Source organism: Neovison vison, chromosome 7 (assembly GCF_020171115.1).
Source record: "Neovison vison isolate M4711 chromosome 7, ASM_NN_V1, whole genome shotgun sequence".
NCBI classification, from domain to species: Eukaryota; Metazoa; Chordata; class Mammalia; order Carnivora; family Mustelidae; genus Neogale; species Neogale vison.
In genome coordinates, this window is record NC_058097.1 from 150,900,535 (window position 1) to 150,919,611 (window position 19,077).

Sequence of the window (19,077 nt, forward strand, 5' to 3'; positions counted from 1 at the left end):
GACATTTGTACACGGCACAGGTGACTTCACATCTGCTCAACTGCTCAGATCGTTTATTGTTAAACCAAACTGACTGTCTTCGGCATTGAGGACTGCTGGGGCCCTGGGAGCCTCAGAGTGCATTCTGCTTGATCCGGACCTTCTTGGGCTTGATGTTCATGCGTTTCCATACTTCAGCTGTGGCACGGTCTGCTTTGGTGACCCCGCTGAAGTCGAATGTGGTGATACGGGGCAGGGTGCACAGCACATACTGCCTGTGGGGAAGACTTGGGCTGGGGGCCAGCCCCCCACCAGAACCTCCTTCCCCCTCCACCAGCTGCTGCTCTCTCCCCTAACTGCAAGGAATGGAGGGACCAAAGAATAATTTGGGGGGGAGACAGAGTCTCCCCTGATGGATAGTAAGACATGCCTAAAGGTCGCCACTCCCTTCTCTGCCCTAGCATGGCAGAACACTCGTGTTGGATTTCTTCTCTCCCCACCTCCTTGCCCTCAGGGGAGCTCAGCTTTGGGGTCAGGGCACTCACCTATACCCCTTCTCTTCCTCTATGGGATTCCCGTGGAGTGTCAGGCTCCGGAGCCGTGGGAGGACAGCCAGCTTGTTCACCTCTCCCAGGCGCTGGATGCTGTTGCCGTGGAGATAGAGTACACTGAGGTTGAAGAAAGTTGTCAGGACCTGTTGGGGAAGGAAACCGAAAGCCAGGATGGGCAGAGCCCTGGATTGGTGCTCAGGACTGACTGGTGGGCAAAGAAGGAAGAGTCTGGGAAACAACTTGCTTTCCAGTCTGCCACCCCCCTACAGCCATTCTGGATAACTCTGACCTACTTGTTGTTTAACTCTGAATGGGTACAGGGGTACCATGTTGGCACAGAACTGTGGTCTGAGGGATGGGAGGTATGGACCGGCAGCCTAGCACAGCCACTGACTTGCCAGGTGACTAGGCACTCCTGCTCCCCCCGAGCCTCAATTGCCCCTACACTGAAGACCTTTTTAGCGTTGGAGATCTAAGGTTCTTTCACAACAAGGGACAGGGATGGCATCTCGCTAGGTACAGAAGAGAAGCTTTCAAATTTACAATTACAAAATTACAATCTACAACCCAGGGAATCGTTTCCAGCTCATGCTCTAGCTGCTTTTTTCCTCTGGTAGGGATCCTGGACAAGAAAAGGTCAATGTGTTTATTTCTTAAAACTTGAGTCTGAGTTCATGGAAAATAAGTGCTGTACTTGATCTACCTCTTCCATAGACAAACTCTGCACAAGGCACAGTGGTTGCCTGATAACAAAAGCTGTTGTGTTATTAGAGCCTGCTACATGCCATTTGGCTTTCATAATTCTCATTTAATCCTCACAAAACCTTTATGTTTGGTGGGAGCACATGCTCCTCATTTTTTCAGACAGGGAGACTGAGATTTTGAAAGGGGGGGGGTATCTTGCCCAAAGTCCTACAGTATGAGACAAACCTAGGATTTGAACCTACATCTGAGCCCATAGCCATGTACTTGGACAGCAGCCTCCTGCTGCACTACTTCCTGAAAGATGTGGGAGATGGAGAGACTGGGGGCTGGACAAGTTGGTGTCGGGCCCACCCTGACTAGATGCACAGTGCTGGGGACTCACAGGGTCGATGGAAGTCAGGTCGTTGAAGGACAGGTCGATCCAGGCCAGGTTCTCTGGATGCTCCAGAAGCAGTGAAACCACATGGCTAAAGTCTCTCAGGTCATTGAGGACATTGTTGTTCAGCCACAGGGACTGGGTCAGTGACTTCCCTGACTTTGAGTGCCTTAGTGGTCGTAGCCCTGTCCGTGGCTCCTCACTCAACAGGTCTGTGGGGACAGTGAGACGTGGGTTATTGTCTCTGCTTTTCTGCCTTAGGGGTGGGAAGGAACAGAACTGGGAGGATTTACAGCCTGCGCTAGAGCTGGGGGTGCTGGCAGGACCATAGCCTCATGCTTGAGTCTAGTATCACTCCCACAGGCCCCAGGAGTCCAAGTAAACTTGGACTAAGGGTCAAAGACTTGCCATCCCAAATTCTTGGTTTGCATCCCATGGTCCTCTCATGTCTGTCCTATCATTGGGTCCTCTATTTGGGGGTGTGGGAGGCAAAATCATTCCCACTTTATGGAAACTAAGAACTATAATTGTCAGACTTGACCAAGATGATTATAGCACAAAATCTAGAATTATCCACTGGTAGAGCCTAGAGCATTCACTTCAGTACAACACCCTCTGATGTCCCTCTCTCGAATTACTGCTAAGCAACTGTGTATGTGCCAGATACTGGATATATAGTGGTAAACAAAGTGGGAGATGGTCTGTGCCAAGTTCTGGATGAGTAACAGGGTAGGGATGAGGCAGATTTTGTGCCTTGGAGGAGCTCATATAGGCAGGATGAAAACAAATTGGCAATGTGATAGTGACGGAATCCTAAAGGAGGACTCTTGTGGGAACTCAGGGAAGTCGAAACCGAAGATGGAGTTCAGTGAATTAAGAGACCTTAACCAGGCAAAGGGTGGAAAGGGTGAGAGTGGCACCCAAGCAGAGGCACAGAGGTGGGAAAGGGCATGTATGCACATACTGTGCAAGGTGGGACATGGAGTGAAAAGCCAACGAGCCTTGAAAGCCAGGCAGAGTAGTTTGGACTTTATTCTGTAGGTGACGGGAAGCCATTGGAGGGTTAAAGCAAAGGGTGATCCAAATCTTTCATTGCAAAAAGATCATTCTGAAGCTTTAGTGTAAAGATGGATTAAAGGGAGTGGGTGGGACTGGAAGACCAGTGTGGCTCTTTCGTCATCCAGGGGAGAGATGAGAGGAAGAGAATCAGCATGACTTCATGGTTGACTGGATGTAGGGGTAAAAGAATAATCAAGGGCAGTGCCCAGTTTCTTATTTAGGGGACTGATAAGGAATTAGAAAAAGACAAACTAAGGTTGAAAAGGTGAGGAGTTTAAAAAAAAAAAAAAAAAAAGGTGAGTGCAGCCTTGGCCTTGGTGTATATCTGAGGCTCCTGTAACAAAGAGGTGAAGAAGCCAAGCAGGCTGTTGGATACGAAGGTCTGAAGCTCCGGAGATGGACGAGAATCAGTGTAGAAGGTGTACAAGTTAGAGAAATAGAGGGGATTCTACACGAGAGTGAGGGTAGAGAGGAGGGATGAGGAGGAGGGGGTGTCTATTAAATAATGATGAGTAATGAGGGAAGGACAGGGAGGGAGAACCAGAAGAAGATAATTTTTACAGATGCTCAGGGAGTTCATAGTTTATAGGAGTGAATTTCAAGGAGATAAGGACTGAAAAGTAATTTTGGCAACTCAAGCCCTTGGTGATCCTGGTGAAGGCTGATACAGTGAAATCACAAGGGCCTGGGGCCAGAAGCTACATTGGACTGAGTTCAAGAGTAAACAGGTTAAGGAAATTTAAGCAGGTAGTGTAAACAACACCAGCAGAAAGTTCGGCCGAGGAGAGAGAATAAGGAAAACAGGGATGTTATAAACCATCTGTGTAGATTCCCCCCCCCCTTCTGACAAATGAGGTCTGGAAAGAGGCTGGATCCTGCCCAGACTCACAGTGGCAGAGTCAGAACCAGATACTGGCTATGGCTGAGGGGACTATATATTTCCTCTTGCCCCAAGCCTCTACTTGTCTAAAGCTGCATCCGGGGAAGAAAGGATTGGATTTGCTGAAGCTGGCCGCTGTCTTTCACGCCCCTGAGCTCTTACGGGACACACCTCCTTCTACCTCCACCCAGTAGTAACTTCCTCTCCTCCTCAGCTGCAGGTCAGCCAGCATCCACCAGATGGCTCTCTGCCTTAGTGCTGAAGTTAGCAGGAGCCAGTGACGGCCTGAGGTTGGGGGGGAGGTGGCAGAAGGGCACTGGAGCACAGTACTCCAGCTCGTGAATGAACTCCTAAAACTGCCTTTGGCCCCAACATATCCTGAGAACTCCCAATGAAATGATACAGCTGAATAAAAGGGTTAAATAAATCCACATATAGATTAGCATCCAGCCTGATGAGGCAATAGCTTGAGGAATGCCACTCAGCATGGGCAGCTCTCCAGCTCAGAAGTAGCCACTGGTGGGACTGTGTTGCCGAAAACTTAAGGCCCCCATCTGGGCTGCCGGTATCAAGAGTGGAATGGGGTATCCCACTGCTACAGGTTTGTTCCCTTCAGATTCCACCAGGGCACTGCATTGCTTAAGGATCTGTTGAAGCTGCCTAGTTCAGAGTAGGCCAAGGCAGGTCTGGAAAATGGAGCACAGATATTAGTGCCCAAAGAATTGGGGAGTGCCTAGCCCCAGGCACACCGGAAAGCATGATTCTGTCTTCTATTTCTGAAGGGTTGCCACACGACTTTTCCATGTTTCCCTAGAGGGTAGGAGTTAGTTTGATAACTTCCTCACATCATCCCTCACCCCATAATGGAAGGGATTGGTAAGTATCTCATGGCAGACTCCCTTAATACTGTAGGTTCGTGAAAAGTCAGAGGTCTATGGGTTGAATGTGGTCTACAGTCGCCAGCATTTCAGAATCTATAATCCATCTACTGATTACATTAGCAAGTAGTCTATCAAGTAGTCCCAGATTCTTTCCACAAGCTCCGGGGAACCTGAGGGGACTGGCCTTTTGGGGGCTGGATATGCTTCCCCTGTTCCCCTCCTTACAAGACACAGCAAGGAACCTGGCAGGTATGTATACATGTGGGCTTACTCAATAGTAGATGCTCAGTAAATATTTAACCATTGAACGAGGGAGCCGGCATCTGTATGGCCCATGGTTTGTGCTATGGAGTTACCCGTGGTTGTAGTGGATGTTTTCTCTCCTCATTAAGAAGGTTCCACAGTGCAAAGCAGTGCAAAGCTCTATTTCCCCACTCAGAGCTGGGAATTCCCGGGGTAGGCAGGAGCCATACTTCGTCACCTGCCACCTCAGCTATCTCATACAGGACTATCACAGCTAAAACCCTTGTGAATCACAGACTACGTCAGAAGTGATGCTATGCACAATAAATAAAGATCACAGTGGGTCAGTGTGTGCTCCTGAGAGAATATGAGTTACCACTGTGGCTGGTGCAAACCCAGTAGTATCCCAAACTCAAGCCAAGGCTCGTGCCTCCTGGATAACTATTTGCCTTCTTCCTGAGCTTAAAAGTAGCCCCCAGTTGCCTGTGAGGAAAAAACGAAGCCAGATCTGGGTCTAGGATATATGGATGCCAGCATGGGTTCTGTGAGAGCAGATGTACAGTGCATTTCTGAGAAGCCAGATAGCAAAAGCCAGGGATAGAACTTCCTTGGGAAGAAGCATCTTCCTCTGAGAATAGGATACTGCTAAGAGCCTCCCTGAGCCACCTATTTCAAAGAAACTCATTAATAAAATGGGAATGAGCTTGGGCAGTGCTGGAAGCTGCAATAATTGTGGGTGATGATGGAATAAGCTTGGGTAGGCCTGGGATAAGCATAAGGTATTTACTAATAAATATTTAAACTGGAAACATGCCAGTTGTTAATAATGAGACCTTGCATGTTTTACCAGTGATCAGAATAGGCTTGTGTCCTCAGAGGAGATAGGATTCTGCCTGTGTTTTCATTCATTTCTTCCTCTCTTCAGGTAAAGACAGGAGAATAAAACCATTGGCTGATAAACTGGTTTCCCACTATTCTTCCACCCGACTTTACTGCTGTAGTGGGGATTCTTTTGAAGGTGATCAGTTACCCCTTCCACTCCTGCCACCTCCTTACCCCCTACTCCTCTCAAAAACGTCAAAAAAAAATCTGCAAGCACACAGGAAGACTCTCTTTAGGCTCTTAAAAGACTGGTCTCTCCCTAGGGACCATACCCAGCCTGTTGCCATGGTGAGTGGAGTGCTGTGCTCTGTGGGCTGACCTTGGATCACGTGGATGCTTCGGAAGGAGTAGTCAAGAGGGGGCTCTTGCACCGAAGTGTTCATATAGTCCTGTCTGCTCATAGCTCAGGCCATCATTTGTCAGGTGTAAGCACTGGCCCTGGGAGTCCGGGTTCAGCCTGGGGGTGATAAGAAGAACTGGTATTCCAGGTACAAGGGGCTTAGGCTTCCAGGTAACCCCAGAGCCCTGCACCCTTGCTTTCTGCCCTCCACCACCCCAGGCTTGCCTGACTGCATTTCTATTTTAAGATAGTAATCACCATTCCTTGCATTTGTAGGGCACTTCCTACTTCTCAGAACACCTTTACATCCCTTAGAGCTTATTGATAGTTGTAACACCCATTTCTGCTTTCCACACGAAGAAACTGAGACCCCAGGGTGAAAGCACTTGCCCAGAGTTAAGCCAGTGAGTCAGTGTGGACTGCAATCATACACTCCTGAATCCTACGCTGAGGCCCTTTGTGCTACTCCACAGTAGTTACCATGGAGGCTGCCTTGGTACCTACACTCCAGTGACATCAACTGGGCTATTCTATTGCTTAACAAACCCGGAGGGCCTGCATTGGACCTGGTGTCTGACAGCCCTTTGCCAGTCCGACCCAGCCAGGGATTTGCTACCTTCTCTGCTCAGCTTGTCTTTCAACCCCACTTCTCCATCCACAGACCCTACTTTCGGCCACATGCCAAATGTACTCCTATGTATATAAGCACCTACACATCAAACCGGAGTCTACCTCACTCACTCACCTGTCACCAATGCCTGAAACTCCACCATTAGGGATTCATTCCTTTGGGTTCAGGGATTGTTTTCTGTTAAAATGGAAATACCCCTGAGAGGGGTGAACACAGTGTTATCAATTGTCTTATCAGATCCTTTCCAATTGGTTAGCTCAAGTAAAGCTGAGAAATTTTTTCAAGAGGCTGAGGAAGTGCAACTACTACTCACCTGGGAAGAAGAAAGCTCAAAACACACTTTACCAAGGGGTTTTCTATGTGACAGGTACAAACAAAAGACACATAGACTGACAAGGACATGTCCTAGTCAACCTCCCCTTCCTCACTTCATCCACTGCTGTTGTCACCTTTGCTCACTACTTCACCTGGTTTCCAAAATGATTTGAGGTAGTTCGTAACAACACACTCAAAACAGGATGATTTCTTAGAGAACAGAGCTGTCCAACTAAATATAATGAACACTGCAAATGCAAGCCACATATATAATTTTTTCACATATGTAATTTAAAATTTTCTAGTAGCTATAAAAAGAAAAGTCCAAAGAAACAGGTAAAGCTTAATATATTTTATTTAACCCAATATATCCAAAATAATACTCAACATATAATTGCTATTAACAATGGAGGTATTTTACAGAAGCTACCTGGCAAGTGCACAACAGCTGCAGGTGACTAGTGGCTACCAGACTGACAGGGCAGATGTAGGAAATGGAAACCATGGAAGAGAAAGATCGGAAAGTAGATTAAAGGAAGACAAAGAGATGCACCACAGAATTAGGAACTGGCCTATGTTATCTCTGAAATTCCTGACAGCCAAAGTAAAAAAGGAAACCTCAGGATATGCAGTTCTTACCATTTGAGTCAAAGCAGCAAATAGATTGTATGCAGAAAATGAGATCCACACATTTTCTTAAAATGATTTTTCTTAAAAACCGTGGACTTGATAGTGTATAATTCCACTTAAGCTTAATACAGTTTGACTAATTTTTGGTGATTTAACATGTACAGGAATGGAAAGTGAATGTCTTCCTCTCAAAAAGCAACAGTCTCAACTGTGCTTTGTGAAAGTGCCACCTTGAGTCACTTCACAGTTGAGTTCTCTGTCAAATCAGGACTGGCCTGGTGGGTACAGACTTAATTAGGGAGACTTGCATCTTTTAGGTATCAAATATACAGACAGACATCAAAGAACACAGACTTTTCTGGAAATAGAGGAACCTGGCTTGTGTTCTCCCCTAAACAGAGAAGCCCATTCCACTAGAGCACCTACATCAGTTTTGATGCCTCTGAGCAAGACTAGATACTTTTTCAAAGTCCTGGGTTGGGACCCCAGAGTTCTGCACTACTGGACGTGGATTTTACCTTAAAATATTTAAGGGCAGAATTTTACTATTAGTTTCCTTGACCATCAGAGAACCTAACTCAGTGCAGTTCCTAAAAACTGACTTTGTGTCATACCAACTCCTGATGTATTTTTCTTGATGAGTTAGTATTAAAAATGCAGCCCTCAGTAGTTTAGATAAATTTGCCAGTTGGAAACAGTTGTTATTCTTCTCCATTTCAATAGTAGCCCAGGCTGTGAGCTAGCACTGTGTCTTATTCATCATCTGACACAGAACCTGGCTTACAACAGGCACTCAAGAAATGCTTGTGGGAGGAATGAATGAGAAACTGCCAAATACAAGGCTTTCTGTTTTGCTAGTGTTGATGGTAAGCTGCTCTTTCTAACAATTGGCTCCCAGGTTCAGCTTTTTCAGTCCACACCTCATTCACAGTAAGAAACTCAATTCAATTCTGCAAACATTTATGGAGTGCCCGCTGCTCTATGCCTGACCAGAAGGAATGAAGCCAAGATAACAAATAAGAGAACCCTGTCTGTCATGAGTGCAGAAAATCCTGCTAGGTTTCCATTGATTGTGGCAAACCAGCCTGCATCCAGTTCTAAGAAACAGCTGCCTACTTAGTGAATATTCTCATGTTTTAATACTCAGGCCTAGTGTACCCTCTTTGATGAAGTCTGTCTTTCCAGATAAAATTGATCGTGTTCCGTGGTAGATTGATTCCCTTGATTATTCCTATTCCTGGTCTCCCTGGTATCTATTTTTTTGCCCTATAACTCTGTAGTTTTATCCACTCTGATGCTGGGCTCAGCCATATGACTTGCTTTGGCCAGTGGATGTTAGTAAACATGAAGCAAACAGAAAGCTTAAAGAGAGGGCTTGTCCTCTTGCTCTTTGCCTGTGCCAAGAGAAAATGGCTACCTGGCTGGAGGGATGTGACAAACATATGCAGGTGAATTATGTGCAGAGAGTTAGTGTTCCCAGCAGAGGCCATCCTAGACTAGCCAATAGTCAGCCTACACCAATTCAAAGTTCAGGATAGTCACAGGTGCCTGCAGATACATGAATGAGCCCAGCCAAGACCAGAAGAAACATATGGCTGACTTAGAGACTTAGAAGCAGTAATACAGATCATAAGTCACTATGGTTTTTGGATGGTTTGTTATACAGCAATAGCTAACTGATACATACCCCTACTGTACTTTGAATAAAGTTTTATCAAAGACCATTTCCTCATCTGTAAAATGGAGACAAACCTATCTTGAGAGCTATTGTATGTCCTACAGCAGGTGCTAGTACTAATACACTGAAGCAGTTGTATTATCTGTACTCATTTCTTCCCCCCCCCTTTTTTTTTAAAAGATTTTATTTATTTACTTGACAGAGAGAAATCACAAGTAGATGGAGAGGCAGGCAGAGAGAGAGAGGGAAGCAGGCTCCCTGCTGAGCAGAGAGCCTGATGCGGGACTCGATCCCAGGACCCTGAGATCATGACCTGAGCCAAAGGCAGCAGCTTAACCCACTGAGCCACCCAGGTGCCCTCTTTTTTCCCTTTTTAAAAAAGATTTTATTTATTTGAGAGAGAGCGTGCACATGTGAGTGGGAGGAGGGGCAAAGGGAGAGAATATCAAGCAGACTCCCCACTAAGTTTGGAACCTGACGTGGGGTTCAATCCCATGACCCCGAGATCAAGACCTGAACTGAAATCAAGAGTCGGACACATGACCAACTGAGCTACTTAGGCAACCAACCCCGGAACCGGATACTTAACCAACTGAGCCACTTAAGCAACCAACCCCCCCTGTGTGGCCCTGTGTGGCTTGAACTCATGACTCTGAGATCGAAAGTCACACACTCTACTGACTGAGCCAGCCAGGTGCCCCTGTACTCATTTCTTTTTTCTTTTTTTTTTTTTTAAGATTTTATTTATTATTTATTTGACAGACAGAGATCACAAGTAGGCAGAGGCAGGCAGAAAGACGGGGGGCGGGGGAGCAGGCTCCCTGCTGAGCAAAGAGCCCAACACGGGGCTCAATCCCAGGACCCCGGGACCACGACCCGAGCCAAAGGCAGAGGCTTTAACCCACTGAGCCACCCAGGCGCCCTTGTACTCATTTCTTTATAAACTACCTCCTGTTTCTTCCCTGTAAGCTCAAGGCCAGGGACAGAAGTCAGAATTATTTCTCTCTTCCTACCATTACTCTGTACTGAGCCTGTCAAAGAGTGGGTCTTCACTAAAGTCCTGATGAACAAATGGATAATAGATAAAGGAAAGAAATGAATTAGTGTCTTCAGGTGTCACATGGTATACCTGGCTGCTGGGTAGAACTGACAAAACCTTGAGGTTGCTTTTCTCACTTCAGAGCCTTGCTTGTATGCTTGTTTGTTTTTTAAAGATCTTACTTATTTATTTGACAAAGAGATAAAAAGCACAAGGAGGCAGAGCAGCAGGCTCTCCGCCGAGCAGGGAGCCCAATGTGGGGCTCAATCCCAGGACCCCAGGATCATGACCTAAGTCGAACACAAATGCTTAACTGACTGAGCCACCCAGGCACTCCAGTGGTTGCATTTCTTTCTTTCTTTCTTTTTTTTTAAAGATTTTATTCATTTATTTGACAGACAAAGATCACAAGTAGTCAGAGAGGCAAGCAGAGAGGCAGGCAGAGAGAGAGGAGGAAGCAGGCTCCCAGGACCCTGGGATCATGACCTAAGTCGAACACAAATGCTTAACTGACTGAGCCACCCAGGCACTCCAGTGGTTGCATTTCTTTCTTTCTTTCTTTTTTTTTTTTTAAGATTTTATTCATTTATTTGACAGACAAAGATCACAAGTAGTCAGAGAGGCAAGCAGAGAGGCAGGCAGAGAGAGAGGAGGAAGCAGGCTCCCTGCTGAGCAGAGAGCCAGATGCGGGGCTCGATCCCAGGACCAACTGAGCTACTTAGGGGCTCATGACCTGAGCCGAAGGCAGAGGCTTTAACCCACTGAGCCACCCAGGCGCCCTGAATTTCTGGAGTCAGTCTTTCCCAGCTGCTGTTCTGCCTCATGCCCAGTCAGATCCTAGTGCCTTCCTCATCTGTCCAGACTGACTTGACGAATGACAAATTTAGAGGCATACTTGTCTTGTTTTGGAATTTTTCCTTCCCAAATTGGAAATATCTTCCAATTTTATTTTATTTTAAAAGCTAATATGATAGCTAAATAAAACCAAACAACATAGAGAAGTTCATCAAGTAGAAACTAAAAGTCTGAGTCTCCATCTGATCAAAAACATGATTAATATTTGGAATAATAACCTCTTAGAAGGAAGATATACAAAATTGTGTATATTTTTAAATAAACATATACTATTTGTAAATGTATTTTTAAAATTCTACTTTATAACTGGGATAATGGACATAACATTGTGTAAATTTAGATGTACAACATATTGATATGATACATTTATACTAAATATGGTTGCCATTGTAGTGTTAGCTAACAATGTACTTTCTTTTTAAATTATAGATTCATCCTTTTCTGAAAACATTTTTTAAAGATTTATTTATTTATCTGAGAGAGAGAGAGATAGAGCATGAGCATGCCGTCGTGAGTGGAGGGTGGGGTGGAGGCAGAGGGAGAGGGAGAAGCAGATTCCCTCCTGAGCAGGGAGCCAGATGCAGGGCTTGATCCCAAGATGCTGAGATCATGACCTGAGTCGAAGGCAGATGCTTCACTGACTGAGCACCCATGTGCCATGTGCCCCTAAACTCACTTTTTTTTTTTTTTTAATTTATTTGACAGAGAGAGATCACAAGTAGGCAGAGAGGCAGGCAGAGAGAGAGGAAAGGAAGCAGGCTCCCTGCTGAGCAGAAAGCCCGATGTGGGGCTCGGTCCCAGGACCCTAAGATCATGACCCGAGCCAAAGGCAGAGGCTTTAACCCACTGAGCCACCCAGGTGCCCCCTAAACTCACCCTTTTTAATAACTGCAGAGTATTGAATAGAATTTGTGTGTATCCCACTTCATTTAGTTAAGTTTAACCAGTCCCAGATGATGAAAATTTGTTTTCAGTTTTTGAAGTTACTAACAATTGTAATTTGATTTGTTGTTAGCCTGTTTCTTCCCTCTCTGCTTACTCTCAGGTAAGTAGCAGTATGATGGCACAGGAAGTTTTGAGGAATAATCAGATAAGATCTGATAGGAGTCTGAATGGCCTGGCCTAGAGAGGGTTTCTGTTTATGGGCTATGGGTGGAAGAAAAATCAAAGTGTCATGAAAAGTCGGCCACATAATCTAGTGTATTCTGGGAGGTTTTATTCCCAGGTGCCACAGGGAAGTCCAAGATTCAACCTAGCTGCTGTCCTGGGGCAGTTTACTCCTTGGAACAAGTCCTTAAGCTAGACAGGCTGTAAACTCAAGTTAGTGTCTTGGCTGGAAACTGGCGAATTGGGGTATGGTCCCAAGCTGTCACTGATTTGGTGTGTGGCCTTGGGCAAGTCTCTGTTCCTCTTTGGGTTTCAGTTTTCCAATCTGTAAAATGGGGATAAATATCCTTGACTCAAAACTCAAAAGAGAGACTGAATGTGAATGAGCTGGGTAAGTTGCCTAATATAATCTGTCATGAAGACTGTAAAAGGAATCAGACTCTAATCATAGAGCTAGGAGAAGCAGACCATAGGGGAGGTGTAGGGAGAAGAAGTAATTTAGAGACAGAACCCCTAATGCGTGTGTGTGGGCAGATGCTGCTGACCCTGAGGAGGTGGCTGTACCCTGGGATCTTCCTTACTGTAAGGAAAGAGACAAGTCAAGCCTCATACATCTCCAGCATCAGGGCGTGCTCTAATTCTCTAATTCTACTTCCATGTCTTGAAAAGGTCTCAGTTCATCATCACAGGAAAAACCAACCCATTTTCTGAGGGTACTTCTTATCTTCCACTGTCAGGGACTTGACGCATCCGTATTAGGGGGTCCCAGGTGAGAGGAGATGTTCTTAAGCGCCCCCAAATCCCTGTGGGTATGTATCTCGTTCCCCTTCCCTCCCCCGGTCCATTCCGTATGGATGTCGCGTCTTGTTCATTGTGAAAGGGGGAAAGGGGTGTGTGCGGGGGGTTTCTCAGGTCCCCGAAAAGGAAATTCCTTAATCTCTCCAAAGAGCGAATGGTTCCCTAGAACGACTTTTCTGTTTTCCCGCCCGACTCACCCGCAGTTGCTTTCCCTCCAGCCTCGGCGTCCCACTACCTCAGCGCCAACTCCATGGTAACTAACCTCACCACCGCATCCCCGCCACACTCCGTAAGTGCTACGGCTATGCCTACCGGGAGCTGTAGTTCGCTAGGGGCGGGGCTCCAAAGCCGGGGGACGTGCTGGGATTTGTAGTTTTCTTTTCTCTCAAGTCCCGGCCCGGGTCCGGAAATAGTGACACCCGTTCTCCCTTCCCAGTGGTCCTCACACTTCCTTTTCCCGGGTCCTGAAGCGTGCCCTTGCGTGAGACTCCTGACGACCGGGGCCAATCAGAGGGTGGCGCGAGGGGGCGGGGCCATAGTTTAAACTAATTGTGCGCTCACAGCGCTGGCGCGAGCCCGCGACAAACCCGATCCCGTGGAAGCGTGAGGCGGAGCGGGAGCGCGCGGCCAGGTAACCGGCGCGGGCCTGCGACTGGCGTTCAGTCCCGGCGCCCGCAGGGATGCCGGGGCCTAAAGGGGGTGCTGGAGAGGCGGGTGCGAGCGGAAGGCCTCCTTCATAACCTTCTCTGACTGGGGAGAATCTATCGGGGGTAAGGTCTGTGAGGAGGGGGGCATGTCTGGTGTGGGGGAGGTGCCGGCGTGCCTAGGGGGAGGGTCTGTTTGGGGGCGTGTCTGTGGAATTCTGTCTACGATCCGGGCGCGGGGAGGGAAGCGGGGGGGGGGGGCTAGTGCGTGTTCCTGAAATGCTTGTGACCCAGAGGTCCCAGGGAAGTCTCCGCCTGTTATTGTTAACAATAGCAGTAGTAATACTAGTAAACGTAGCACCCGCTACGTTTCAGGCATTGTATCACACCCTTGACGTGGATCATTTTTTAAACATTCCTAATTGTCCTATTATCCTTTATTACAGTTGGGGAAGCGGAGGTATTTTATAATGTTTCCTTGGTCAGGATTACATAGCTAGTGCATGGTTGGGTTAAATAAGGAGTGGGGGGTAAGGGGTGTGCGTTGTCTTGGACGGGTCACCTGATTTATTTTGAGCCTCACTTCGCATACGTTAACAATAACTTACCTGCCTTACCTATTTTTTGGGGTGGTTCTGAGGGTCAAATCAGTTAAGTTGTTTCATGGAAGCGTCTTGGAGTGTACAAATACATGACTGTAAATTACTGTGTGAAGGTTGTGGGTGGGAAAGAGCGTAACTGGCTTCATGCTGCCTCCTCTGGGTGTCCTTCCTTGCTTACGCCCCAGGGGAGTGCTGCTCATCTGGTATGGGAAGAGTGTCTGCATGTTTGTCCTTCTAGATAGTGTCTTTTGTCCCCTATCCTGATGCCTAGGCAGGTATGAATGAAACATGTCCTGGCTCTTAATGTATGCTTTGAAATGAATGGACTTTCATGGACTGAAAAGAAAGAGGAGCCCGTCTCCATTTAATGGCTTTTGAACCTCTGTATTCTATCTTTTTGCCTGGAATGGAACTGCCTTCTAAAACTGTGATAGTTACTCGCTTTAATCCGTGTTTCCCTCTCTCTAGTGTCTGATTCCTGGTCCCATATTTCCAAAGTTTTTGAAACGGTTACTCTGTGGTGGGGATTAGGGCTACCTTGTGAAGATCTTTACTGTTGTGAATATATGAGAACCCAGAGGGAACATTCAGACCAAGTAAGGTAGCATTCCATCAGCAGGGATGAGTATATGTGTTCCCTCCCTCTCTGTTCCTGAATGGTTCTCCTTGTAGAGGAAGAAGCACATAATTCTATGTAAAAGCTTCCACAGTACTCTTTTCTTGGCCCAAGTTCAAGCAAATGATGACTAATTTTAATGACTGATTCTTAATCTAATGCCAGAGCTGTGCTCCCCCAAAGCTAGGAGATCTTACCTGAAAGCTCATATAAAAACATTTCTATTTAGGAGCACCTGGGTGGCTCAGTGGGTTAAAGCCTCTGCCTTCAGGTCAGGTCGTGATCCCAGGGTCCTGGGATCAAGCCCCACAAGGGCTCTCTGCTTAGCAGGGAGCCTGCTTCTTCCTCTCTCTCTCTGCCTGCCTCTCTGCCTACTTGTGATCTCTGTCTGTCAATTAAATAAACAAACTTTAAAAAAAAATTTCTATTTAGAATATTCGCTTTTATTTATGGAATATGAGAGTGAGAAGAATGCCTTGAACTAGTAGTTGAGTTCTAGGACTGTTAGGATGGTGAAAAGCCCTGCTACAGGTGGCTAAACAGGGCTGACTGGAGAATATTTTGACAGCTGTGTCTAATTGATAACACCCGATGGTCAGTAAGTATGTTGGGGGTCATTTATTTCAACCTCTTACCCACTGTTATACTGAACATATCAAAAGGTGTTGTCTGAATTCAAGATAAACACTTCCAAAGATGGGACCACTCCCAAAGGCAGTCCATTTCAATATTGAACAATTCTAAATAATAATAATTGTTCTTGTATTCTAACAGTATTATGTTTTGTGTGTCAGTGATTATTTTCATTTTATCCTAATATACTTACTGTTTGTTTTTTCACCATTCTTTCTTGCATTTTATTCCTTTTGTGTTAAATAGATGAACATATCCTTCAGATGTTTTCTTCGGTAAGGGGTCAGTTAGCGTTAAACACTCTGTGTGGAAACATCTTTTTTTTTCCTCTTCAGTCTTGATAGTTTAGCTGGGTACTAAGCTTCCAATTATTTTCTCTCAGCGCTTTGAATATGTTATTTTACTGAAATTCTGGCTTTTTCTTGTTACTTTTAAGAACTGTGCTCACAATTTATCATTTTGTTGCAGGTAACCTGCATTTTTCTCTGGTAGTTTTTAAAGTTGGTTTTTTTGTTTGTTGTTTTTTTTTTAATTTGACAGAGAGAGTCACAGTGAGAGAGGGAACACAAGCAGGGGGAGTGGGAGAGGGAGAAGCAGGCTTGCCTCTGTGCAGGGAGCCTGATGTAGGGCTCCATCCCAGGACCCTGGGATCATGACCTGAGCCAAAGGCAGACGCTTAATGACTGAGCCACCCAGGCGCCCCTTCTCTGGTAGTTTTAAAGATCTTATTGTTTGTGTTCTGCAGTTTCATTACATGCTGTGTATTTAATTGTATCCTACTGGGAACTTATAGTGGTTCCTCAATCTGAGATTTCATACCTTGCATAAATTTTGTAAAAAGTTCGTAGTCAAAAAAAAAAAAAGTTCGTAGTCATTCCCTTTTTAAATAGTACCTCTCTGGACGTCTGGGTGGCTCAGTTGGTTAAGCGGCTGCCTTCAGCTCAGGTCCTGGGATCGAGTCCCACATCGGGCTGCTTGCTCGGCAGGGAGCCTGCTTCTCCCTCTGCCTCTGCCTGCCATTCTGTCTGCTTGTGCTCACTCTTGCTCCTCTCTCTCTCTGACAAATAAATAAATAAAATCTTTAAAATAAATAAATAAATAGTACCTCTCTCAGATCCCATATTTAACTTATGTTGGACTTTTTTATTCTGTCCTCTACATCTCTTATCTTTCATGATTTCCATCTCTTTCTGTCTTACCTCTGGTAATTTCTTTAAATCTATCTCCTAGCTTAGTAATTTACTCTTCATCTAGAACTAATTTACTTTGTGTATGTGTGTGTGTGTTTAAGGGCTGGAGGGGCAGAGGGAGAGGGGGAGAGAGAATCTTAAGCAGGCTCCACGCCCAGTGCAGAGCTTGATGAGAGCTCAATCTCATGACCCTGAGATCAAGACCTGAGCTGAGAGCCAGTTAGTTGCTCAACTGACTGAGCCATCCAGGTGCCCTGAGTTCTTATCTTCATTAGCTAACTTTTTCATTTTTAGAAGTACTGTCTAGTTCATTTTTAAATATGCTTCTTTGTTTTCCATGGTATCTTGTTTTTGTCTCATGTTTTCAACTCATATAATAATTTTATTTTATTTATTTATTTTTTTAAAGATTTTATTTATTTATTTGACAGAAAGAGATCACAAGTAGGCAGAGAGGCAGGCAGAGAGAGAGAGGAGGAAGCAGGCTCCCTGCGGAGCAGAGAGCCCGTTGCGGGGCTCCATCCCAGGACCCTGGGATCATGACCTGAGCCGAAGGCAGAAGCTTTAACCCGCTGAGCCACCCAGGCGCCCCTCAACTCATATAATAATTTTAAAGATTTTATTTTTTTAAATTTTTTATTTATTTGACAGAGAGAGATCACAAGTAGGCAGAGAGGCAGGCAGAGAGAGGGGAAGGGAAGCAGGCTCCTGCTGAGCAGAGAGCCCGATGTGGAGCTCCATCCCAGGACCCCGGGATCGTGACCTGAGCTGAAGGCAGAGGTTTTAACCCACTGAGCCACCCAGGTGCCCCAATAATTTTAAATAAACTTATAGTCTCTATCATGTTTTTCTGAAGTTTTTAAGGATTTGTTTTAGCTGACTCTTGCCCATAATGAATAGTTTCTGCAGGTATGTAGTAGTTTTGGATTGTAAGGTCTCATTCAAAGGGGCGTTGTCTGTGGTAGTCCTATGTAGCTTGGGTCGAGATCAGTTACTACCAAGAGCAGTTTATTTTCCTTCTTTGTTTCTTTCTTTCTTTTTTTTCCCCCAATTTTCTTTTAAGTCAATTTTGCTTAGGCATAATTTATATACAATAAACTATGTTTAAAGCAAAAAGTGTTTTGACAGATGTATATACCTATAAAAAGCTGCCACAATCAAAATATAGAGCCGTTCTATCATTCCCCAGAGTTTCTGCATGTTTCTTTGCAGTCCATATTTCCCTTCACCTTGGCTCAGGAACTTTTTTTTTTTTTTGAGATTTTATTTGAGAGAGAGAAGGAACAGGGGGAGGGGGAGAAGGAGAAGAAGAAGCAGACTCCACACCAAGCAGGGAACCCGACATGGGGCTCCATCTTGAGACTCTGGGATCCTGACCTAGCCAAAGGCAGGTTGCTTAATGACTGAGCCACCCAGGTGCCCCCCTCAGGAACTATTGTTAATTTGCATTTCCTAGAATTTCATGTAAGTTAAATCATATAGTGCATATTCTTGGCCTAGTTTCTTTCACATAGCAAAATACATATGAGATTTATCCATTTAGTTGCATATATCAGTAATTTGTGGCTTTCTGTTGCTACATAGTATTCTGTTGTATGGTTATATCATGTAATTTAATTATTCTCTGTTGTTGGACTTTTGGTTTGTTTCCAGTTTTTAGCTATTGTGATTAAATTGCTATGAGCAATCATGTACAAATCTTTGAGCATTTGTATATTTTTTTCTTTTCAGAGTGGAATGATTGGGTTGTATGGCAGTTGTATTTAACTTTTTAAGAAATTGCCAGTTTTCTAAAGTGATGGTACCATTTTAGTAGTATGTGAGAGCTCCATTTGCTTCATATTCGCTTTTTTTTTTTTTAAGATTGTATTTATTTATATATTTATTGAGAGAGAGCGTGTGTGTGCACGTGATCATGCTTGAGCAGGGAGGGGGAAGAAAAATCTCAAGCCGATGCAGCAAGTGCAGGGCTGGATATCACCACCCTGAGATCATGACCTGAGACAGATGTTAAACTGAATGAGCCACCCAGGAGCCCCCAGCTTCATATTCTTACCCATACTTGGTATTGTTGGCCTTCTAATATATACTCTTCTCATGGAGGTGTAGTAGTACTCATTTTGGTTTTAGTTTGCATTTTCCTGTTAACTGATGATGGTGAACATTTTTTCATATATTTATTGGCCATTCATTGGCCATTGTATCTCCTGGAGAACTTTGTTATTGCTTCTGTTGGACACTCAAGGTTATTCCCAGCCTGGGACCAATGTATGCAATACAGATTTCCAGGCCACAAGCTTAGGCCACAAAACAACTATGGTTTTGAATTCCTAGGAGGTTTTTTCGTCCTACTTCACTAGGTGAGCAAGATAAGCTTCCCAATTTCCCTGTGGACAGATTTCCCTCCTCCCTACCCCCGGTCTTTTTATTGACTGCTTCAGCC

General features: G+C 45.2%; 2 protein-coding genes across 6 annotated transcripts in view; one reads left to right on the top strand and one right to left on the bottom strand.

The window, feature by feature from the left end:
- Positions 1-33: 33 nt before the first annotated feature.
- Positions 34-13,399, bottom strand: LRRC51 (leucine rich repeat containing 51). Of its 4 annotated transcripts, none has more exons than XM_044258631.1 (6): positions 13,262-13,399; positions 6,642-6,724; positions 5,876-6,013; positions 1,618-1,823; positions 525-673; positions 34-206 (listed from the first exon to the last, which is right to left on the bottom strand). In XM_044258631.1, the coding sequence occupies exons 3-6, from the start codon at positions 5,955-5,957 to the stop codon at positions 113-115; spliced, it is 531 nt and encodes a 176-aa protein (XP_044114566.1). In that variant the 5' UTR covers positions 5,958-6,013; positions 6,642-6,724; positions 13,262-13,399; the 3' UTR covers positions 34-112. The 4 variants fall into 4 exon arrangements, with proteins under 4 accessions (XP_044114566.1, XP_044114562.1, XP_044114564.1 ...); XM_044258627.1 differs by having other exon boundaries at positions 34-254; positions 13,262-13,398; XM_044258629.1 differs by lacking the exon at positions 13,262-13,399 and adding an exon at positions 13,147-13,231 and having other exon boundaries at positions 34-254.
- Positions 13,400-13,495: 96 nt separating this feature from the next.
- NUMA1 (nuclear mitotic apparatus protein 1) overlaps positions 13,496-19,077 on the top strand; it is a 78,569-nt gene continuing 72,987 nt past the window's right edge. Inside the window, exon 1 of one of the 2 annotated variants that reach the window (XM_044258610.1) lies at positions 13,496-13,580. The gene's annotated coding sequence lies outside the window, so the exon portion shown is untranslated. Of the gene's footprint in view, positions 13,581-13,647; positions 13,720-19,077 lie in introns of those variants that run through there. The other variant, XM_044258613.1, reaches the window with a different exon arrangement.

Excerpts from the sequence above, each read along its gene's own strand:
- LRRC51 (XM_044258627.1), bottom strand. The coding sequence starts at position 5,957 with ATGAGCAGACAGGACTATATGAACACTTCGGTGCAAGAGCCCCCTCTT. Across the intron at positions 1,824-5,875 it reads AAGCATCCACGTGATCCAAG|ACCTGTTGAGTGAGGAGCCA; the intron begins GTCAGCCCACAG and ends CTGTCCCCACAG. Across the intron at positions 255-524 it reads GAGGAAGAGAAGGGGTATAG|GCAGTATGTGCTGTGCACCC; the intron begins GTGAGTGCCCTG and ends TCTTCCCCACAG.